An 8837-nucleotide genomic window follows, 5' to 3' on the forward strand; every position below is an offset into this window, starting at 1 on the left:
CGCACCTGCACTCGCACGCGTGTCAGCTTTCCTAGCGGCGTTTACTCAAGGGAAAATATTGAGTGCTAAGTGTCTACACGATATGAAAGGGAGAGCTAAAGTAACGCGGCTCTGAAACCCTATAGTTAATTGAGATGATTTCTTTGAGATGGAGACCGCGAAATTTCTGATCTATACTTTACTCCCACTCGTGTTGATTAAAACTACAAAGTCAACCACAGACGCATGGCTCTCGATATACTTTATATACTGTACGTACGCCTAACTTCTACGATATTTCGCCATGTTTACGCAAACGATGTCGCTTGCGATTGTGTGCAGTGTATGCGTATTCAACAACCCTCCTTTCCATCCACTGTATATATCCACATGACCTGAACGCTTGCCATGATCTCGCCCTCTGATGCAGACAAACGAAATTCGTGGGGCAGAAGGAGTTGGTCCGAGGAGAGACAATCCCGTAGCCGAAACAGCAAAAATCACAGCCAAGACTCAAACAATCGATTCAGCCACGCGGATCGCAAGAGAACCACGGTGAAACACACGAAAGCCAGCGAGCTCAGGTAAAGCACGACGTTCAGTCATTTGAGTCATTGGCCATCAAGTCAGGCAGGAATGCACGCGGCGTATACGTAGAAACAATTCCTCGAGTTTCCCACCGCTTCTTCGATGGAACAACGTAATTTACTCCATCAAGATCCAGAACCCTGATAAATCGAAATGGGTGTGTGGCGCATACGCAGACATTGTTCCTTTCGTTTACCGGCACTTCAGCGATATTTCGTCGTCATTTTATTTCATTCAGTTCTAGAGGGCCCGTTTGATATATTCTATATGATTCCAAACTGACGTATGGCGTGTATGTAGAAACAATTCCTTTATAGTTTAAAGCATCCGCATCTAGATTTTATATGATTCCAAACTAACGTATGGCGTATACGTAGAAACAGTTCCTTTATAGTTTAAAGAATCCGCGTCTAGATTCTATATGATTTCCAAGTGGACGTATGGCGTAAACGTAGAAACTGTTTTTTCTCTACGCGCCATTTTACATCGAACAGAACCAAATCACAAATGACGCGCTCCAAGAGCACGGACACGGTCGACAAATCCAGCCGGATATTCAGCAGCAGCCCGCAAGCCAGTCACCCCGTCAATCGTCAAGAACTCAAAGAGAAGCTAATGAAGGTGAACAGGGAGGCGAGCGAGCGGCATCGGGGAAGGCTGTTGAACAGTCGAAAGGGTGCGCGGTCGGAGCCGACGAGTAACGGAAAGAACAGCGTCAACGGCAGCTACAACGACGTCATCGGGACGCAGGGTACGTCGCCACCGTCGACATTATATATGTATATATAATTATAATATATATATATATATATATATATATGTATATATCATATATATAGAGAGAGAGAGAGAGAAGAAGACGAGAAGGAAGGAGAGAAGAGAGAGAGAGAGAGAGAGGAGAGAGAGAGAAGAGAGAGGAGAGAGAAGAGAGAAGAGAGCGAGAAAAGAGAGAGAGAGAGAGAGAAGAGAGAGAGAGAAGAGAAGAGAGAGAGAGAGGAGAGAGAGAGAGATGAGAGAGAGAGAGAGAGAGAGAGAGAGAGGAGAGAGAAAAGACAAGTGTGTGGTGAGAGATAGAGATAGAGAAGAGAGAGAGAAGGAGAGAGAGAGAGAGAGAAGAGAGAGAGCGAGAAGAGAAGAGAGAGAGAGAGAGAAGGGAGAGAATGAGGAGAGAGAGAGACCAACTTGCTTCCATTTCTACGATAGACGCGTCCATTTATCGTGCGTGGTTCGATCTATTCATGGGTCTATCTACGGCGAGCGTTTGCAGAGTGTGTGGCATTGCGGATAGGTGTGGAAACGACGCAATATTATTTTTGTAAATTTACGGGTGGTAAAATATTTGAGAGGCTCATTTAAAGTGTTTGCGCGTCTGATTGCTTCCTTTACTAGCTGGCTGGCTTGGCTAGCTTACCGACTGGTTGGCTGCCTGCCTGACCACCTGTTTAGCCATCCAAATGATCGACCGAGCGATAAATAACAAAATTATGAATAAATAACTATAACCATATATATATATATATATATAAACATATATATATATATATGCATATATAATTTATTTGTTCTACTCTGTGTATTTCTTGACGCCTGTAGGGGAGAGGAAACCGCCTCCGCCCATTATGGCGTCGACAATCCTACGATCTCGCTCGTCATCCCGGACGCGCGACCACTCCATGGAGTCCGTGCGCAGCCGAGCCGAGCTGCTCGCTGACGTCACGCGCGCGCATGAGCAGCAGCGGCAGCAGGGACACTCGGAGCCCTCCTACCTGACACACCAGAGCCGCTCGATGCAGAAACAACCGGGTGAGTTACGTAGAACGCGCTGACGTACGTAACTGCCACACGCTGTGTGTCGCAAGTGTCGATTAGTTTCAATTAAACGTCGCGCGGCACGTGTTGCGTATGAATAGGTATTAGCGTGATGCGTTGAGAGTTGACATATCCGCCTGACGCGTCTGGCAGGCAGTTCTAGCTAATCATCGCCGCGCTAGAGCGTTATAAACGTCAATGCTTGTCAACGAAGTGCCGCAAAGTCGACAGCTTGGTGTGCACGCGTGGAAAACACGTATATAACTGGTCAAGCTTGACCGACCTAGCAGCAATATTCACGCGGGTCGTGGTTACCTGAGCGGATAGGTTTGTTCCCGTTCAGAATGTCATTTGAACATGCATGTGTCTAAAAGCCATGCTAGAGGACTTGCATAACTGATTATCATTAACATAAAACTAAATTATTCGATTTCTTTGGCAGAACAGCTCTCCTTACCAGTCGGCTTAAGGTGGTGAACAACAGTAGAGGGCGTCCATAAGCAGCAGGCCTGAATAAGCATCGAACAGAAATTAATTAAAAATACTCACACTGTTACTTCGCTTACACAACATACACTTTATTCATGTTAAATAACTACAGATTCATGCTCTATGCTCCGCTCGAAACTTTTGCCAGCTCTATGATGCGAATTTCTGCAAAGTTGTCTGAACACATTTCAAACACAAAAATTACCAACCGGTCGCTGTGGCTACGCCACCTGACGAAATGTCACGAATACACAACAAGACCAATTTTACTTCCAATGCTTTCTAGACGATGCATCTAACTTGCGTGCATAATGCAAATTATTGCACTCTAGTGCCGAATTTCGGCGAAAAAAAAGCCAAAAAAGGCCTTTTCTAGAGAAGAAATAGTGCACTTACTGTTGTATGCCTCCTATAGCATTAGAGTTGACACTTGTTTGTTACGTTTGTGACAGGGCCCCGGGCCAAAGCGCCGTCTAACGTCGCAGGAGCGCCACGTGCTAAACCCAGCAATCTGCAGACGAACCATCAGCAGCAGCTGAGGCTGCGAGAGTTTTTTAGTGGCAGCAACATGGCGTCCGTGGACGAGCAGAACGATGACGACTACGAGACTGCCAGCGAGATCAGCTACTGAGGCTAGTTATACTGTTGGTACATGATGTTCGTGTGATGCCTGGAGGCAGACGCGAAGACGTGATTTGCCACCAAAAGAATCTCAATCTAGTCAGAGAGGGGGAGATAGCGCGAGAGAGATAGAGACGCAGCAAGACAGAGAGACGCAGCAAGACAGAGAGAAAGAGAAAGAGAAGTGAGCGAGATGGAGTGTGTGTGTGTGTGTGTGTGTGTGTGTGTGTGTGTGTGAGAGAGAGAGAGAGAGAGAGAGAGAGAGAGAAGTGAGCGAGATGGAGAGTGAGGGAGAGTGAGAGAGCACGTGAGGTGAAAACAGGGAGTAGGTGCATTTTGTCGAAATAAGCTCAAGATAGCCGCGAGTGCTTCGGAGAGAGTAGGGGAGATAAGTGAGATAAGTCTGTAAAAGACGACGTTAAATACGTGCGCGTGTTTTATTACGGTGCCGTGCCAGCACGTCAGCGCAGTGTGTGGAGTTACGGCTGATAGGTTCTCCTGTTTAATAAACGTAGCTCGCCACGTCCTCCTGATCTGGTTGAACGCGCGAGTTGGTATCCGGGCCACATATGTGCAAACGTGTGGCCCTTTGATGACATCGTCTGTGCTGTAAAATATACTCATATACACGTATAAGACTCTATCTACTCTCCTGTATCAGTCGAATACTGTTATACAATTATAGTAGCTTAATTGTCACGCACGGGTAATGTATGAAACGTTTTACAAACGTCTCCATTTATTGGTCTTTGCAAACGTTGGAGGAATGCCGTATTGGGAAGTGTACGCGACAGGGAGCGTTTTGTATAGAACGTTGGCTTCCTCATACGTGATGTAAGAATGTAACTCCCTCAGAATGTATCTGTGAGGATACTTACTAACTACCTTAACTGAATATAACTAACCGTGCCACGGCGGTTGCGTAGACACTATTTTGATAAAGCTAAGAGCATATCATTATCACAGGTATTTAGGTAAGTCGTTATTTTATTGCATATCTTCGTATCGGAAAGTGAAAAGAAAGTGCCAAATAAAATTTCGCTTTGCGAAATTTCTTCGAGAATTTATCGCGTGTGGGGGGACTGTTACGATAGCATGTTCGTGTTCGTTTGTGCGCATTGATCGCGTCAGTGTGAGTAAGGGCTCATGCTTGTAGCGGCGACTCGGCGTCACAGGAACTGCCGCATGCTCTCACGCGACGGTACTAACGTCACGATACGCCACGCCGTGATCACGATAACATTACGTCCCGTTGCGATAACACTCACAGCGTGAAACGTTAATATTTTTAAACTTTATTTAAAGATTAGCCGTTAAGCGTCGATTGTTGTCGTCGTCGACGCCACACGGGTTAAGCATGGCGGTGCCGACGGTTATGTTCACAGCCTATATCTGCACGCAAATGTATTCATGTATGCCGGAAATAATTAGGCATTAAAAAGTGTAGAAAATTAGTCGCCACGACAAAATCATTATCATGGCTGCGGGCTGTAATGTGATTTCCGTTACAAAATTACTCATCATTTACCTTGCGATCGAAGAGAGATACTACAATGATTAAGTAGTAACTCACGTCTTGAATTTCGCTCATTAAATTTGTATTTATTGTGTATTTAAAATCACATTTCGGTAAAGGTTTTTGCTGTACAAATTTGAGAGGTGTTTTGTAAAAAATAAGAGCTGTTTTTTCGATATTGTGAATGAATCAATACATCTGTGGTTTGTAAAACTCGTACTCTCTCGAAAGGATTAGTTGATGTTTGACGAATGTAAAACCTCGCCGAAACGTGTCACACTATTATACAATGTGTTTCGCTGCCTTAATTTGCGTGCTTGATAAACATTTTACTCGCACCCTTTAAACTGGTGTTATCTATGTTCGTAAGACAGTAGCGTGTTATGTCACGCGCTCCCCGTCTATATATATATCGTATCTATAGTTTGTGTTATAGGTGCTGAGATGACGTTGCCTCCGGCTCGCACTATTCTGTAATGGTTCATATCTGTAGGATTTTCCTATGTATTTTGTAGGATTCACACATGTATTCGTCTGAACGAGATACGCACTCCCTTCTTGGATATTGTTGCTGGATCGCTCAATCTATTCTACCGATTTGTATATGCGTGTTTCGTTCGTGCGCGTCACACTATTAAACTTTACGGCGCTTTGTTACTAAGCAGCTTATTTACAACGCTTCTATCACAGCGCTGTTTAGCTGGAGCCACCTATTGACCATCCCAAGCGGATAGCTCATGGTAAGAACATAAAACATGAATATACAATATAGAAAACGGCGGGATAGGTAGGTTATACTGGTAATGACCAGCTGTAAGATGCAGTAACATCAGGATATATATATATATATATATATATATATATATATATATTATAACACTCCCGGAAACATGCCTTGCGTGTTGACGTGAGATAGGTGCCTATACTGAACGCGCAGAAAGTATAAACAGTCGATCAGCGTCTGTAGAAGAAATGTGCTAACGTATGTATAGCGAAATACGTTAACTATATTAAATTATATTATCCGTGAATTATATCGGGCGTTTTAGTACATAGAGCTATTTTCCGTACATATTCTGAGTATCCGAACGCGTAGCACCAATAAACGCTATGTTCGCTACGAAAACCGCATTGCTTAATTTTATTGTCACGGCCCCTAAGTGTGGAATTCTATCAGTACCATTGACTGCTTAGTCGGGATAATATTCTGTGCGCATGTGTCACACGATATACAGCAAGCTTCAGTATCTAAATTAAGTCTACATAATCATGGCTTCTTCTGCTATATTTCCTGTCTGCCATCGTTATATATAGGGACTTCCTCGACACACACGCAGAGACGTATAGGTAGACTACCATCCAGGAAGCTATTTATACGGACATACACCTGGCCGCAGACAGGTGTGCTCGGCACCTCTACGTACAGTAAAAACTTGTGAAAAGCAGTGGAAACCGAAAATCGGTAAAATTCAAAGTAAAGCACGAACAACGCAATGGTAACGACTGGGTCCGGACGTGTACCGGCTCCAAGATTGAGATAAGCCTCTGTAGTAGGTAACGAGTAATTATAATAATAATATTAATGATAATACTAATGATGATAATATATATATATATATATATATATATATAATACTATGTTGAACACACGTACAAATCGTCGTCGGCAGAATGACTGCCTGCGGGGTTTGCAAAGCATGAATTCGGCAAGAGACGTGCCGACGGCGATAAAACAAAGACGTGGATGCAAGAAAAAACTCGCTTCCGAATCACGGCGCGTTTCGGTAATCGATAGACGCGAAACCTATCAAGGGGGAAATCGATAACCGAATGCGCTGCCGATCGAGAATCGTGTGATCGTGTTTGTAATATTATCGCCCCTCGCGATGCATGCCATCTCCTCATCTGTTACTCTTGTGTCTGTACTATTCTGCATCTACCTGTAGCTACTGTAGTACTGTAGTAGCATGATACGTACGTACTGTAGCAGTAGCCTTTTCAAGCTAACGCGGGGAGGGGTTGTGCCTTATACCGGCGCTTTGAAAACATTGATTCTGAAGATATGGCGACTGAATCACATCAGCCCTAAGTGCCTTGCTCAGGTGTACAACAGCAGCGGCTAAAAATGGAACTCGAACCTTTAGATCGTCTGTGTGATGTAGACGCGCTGCAATAACAAATGGTTCTAATTGAATTTACACAGCGCGCACGCGATCGTGTTATTTTTGCAGCCAACGTGTAGGCCCGATTGAGTTTAGTAGAAAGTTATAGCATGAATAAGCGAAATTCGCTTATTCAGCCGTCTGCTATGTTGCACCGACTTGTCTACCCTGAGTCTAAACTCACCACTAGGTTGTATAGAAAAGCATTCGCGACGTGAAGATTGATTTGCTACCAATAGGTGCCGCTATCTACCTACGAATTTACAGGAGCGGTTGCTTCCGCTTTATCAGCTTTAACTACACTTTAATATCCGCAGCTTGCTCATTGAAATGTCCTAAAATGCACTTGAATTAACAGCAAGCGTATTGATAATTGGCTTAAGTAGCTCATTAACGTAGCTTATTAGCGCTGTAGTTAAGAATAACTAATTAGCAACTGTAGCAGATGAGTACGTGACCTTTAGCCGCTTGACTTTCAATAGTGCCTACGTTTACCTTGTCTCTGAGACTTCGTGTTATTGTTTCTCGCTAGATCTTATGCCTCGCACGTCTGGTTCTATCATGCATGGTTCACCGCCGGCTGTCATTGTAGTAGAGCGACCGGGGCCCAAAAAGGGTCTTATTTAAGGAGTTACCCTTCCCCACTTTAGAACAAGGCAAATGAGGTATCGTTGGATTCGTTAGGATGTCTGCTTTATGAAAAACAATGTTTTACAGTCATATTCGAATTAAAACATTGCCATTTAACCCCTTGTTTGATAAAACGCATAAAAATTGGTGAATTTTGGAATATCTTCATAATTGTTATTTTGGCACATTAAGAGACTGAAAACATGTTAATATCACATTAATTCCTTTCTGCTAAGGACACTCTCACATTATTTGGGGTTTTAACCCCTTCAATGGGGGTTTGGGCTCTTTAATACCCCAAAATCGGGGGTTTTACTCTTTTTGGCCATTTTCCAATCCTAAGTTTTGATGCAGTACCCCTCCCTTACATTAGAACAAAACAAATCTGGTCTCATTTGATTCGTAAGGATGCCAACTGTATGAATATTGATGTTTGATTTGCATATTTTAATGCTAACATGGCTGATTAACACGTTCCCCGCGGATCCACGAGTCAGCTCGTGGGAACAATCAAAACGCATCCCCGCGGATCCACATAACACGTACACGCATATATACTAGTAGACAGGCAGTAACACGTACACGCATATATACTAGTAGACAGGCAGTAACACGTACACGCATATATACTAGTAGACAGGCAGTAACACATGCACGCATATATACTACTAGACAGGCAGTAACACATACACGCATATTATATACTAGACAGGCAGTAACACGTACACGCATATATACTAGTATGCAGGCAGTAACACGTACACGCATATAATTATACTAGACAGGCAGTAACACGTACACGCATATATACTAGACTGGCAGTAACGCGTACACGCATATATACTAGACAGGCAGTAACACGTACACGCATATAATATACTAGACAGGCGGTAACACGTACACGCATATAATATACTAGACAGGCGGTAACACGTACACGCATATAATATATTAGACAGGCGGTAACACGTACACGCATATAATATACTAGACAGGCGGTAACACGTACACGCATATAATATACTAGACAGGCAGTAACACGT

At 43.6% G+C, this 8837-nt stretch overlaps 1 protein-coding gene across 1 annotated transcript; it reads left to right on the plus strand.

The window, feature by feature from the left end:
* Window positions 1-418: 418 nt before the first annotated feature.
* LOC106810610 lies at window positions 419-3644 on the plus strand. The gene is made up of 4 exons (XM_014814016.1): window positions 419-563; window positions 1062-1318; window positions 2161-2370; window positions 3318-3644. Exons 2-4 carry the CDS (start codon window positions 1075-1077, stop codon window positions 3494-3496), a joined length of 633 nt encoding a protein of 210 aa, XP_014669502.1. The 5' UTR covers window positions 419-563; window positions 1062-1074; the 3' UTR covers window positions 3497-3644.
* The last annotated feature ends 5193 nt before the right edge of the window (window positions 3645-8837 follow it).

The sequence above is a fragment of the Priapulus caudatus genome, unplaced genomic scaffold (genome assembly GCF_000485595.1).
Source record: "Priapulus caudatus unplaced genomic scaffold, Priapulus_caudatus-5.0.1 Scaffold457, whole genome shotgun sequence".
In the NCBI taxonomy this organism is placed as follows: Eukaryota; Metazoa; Priapulida; class Priapulimorpha; order Priapulimorphida; family Priapulidae; genus Priapulus; species Priapulus caudatus.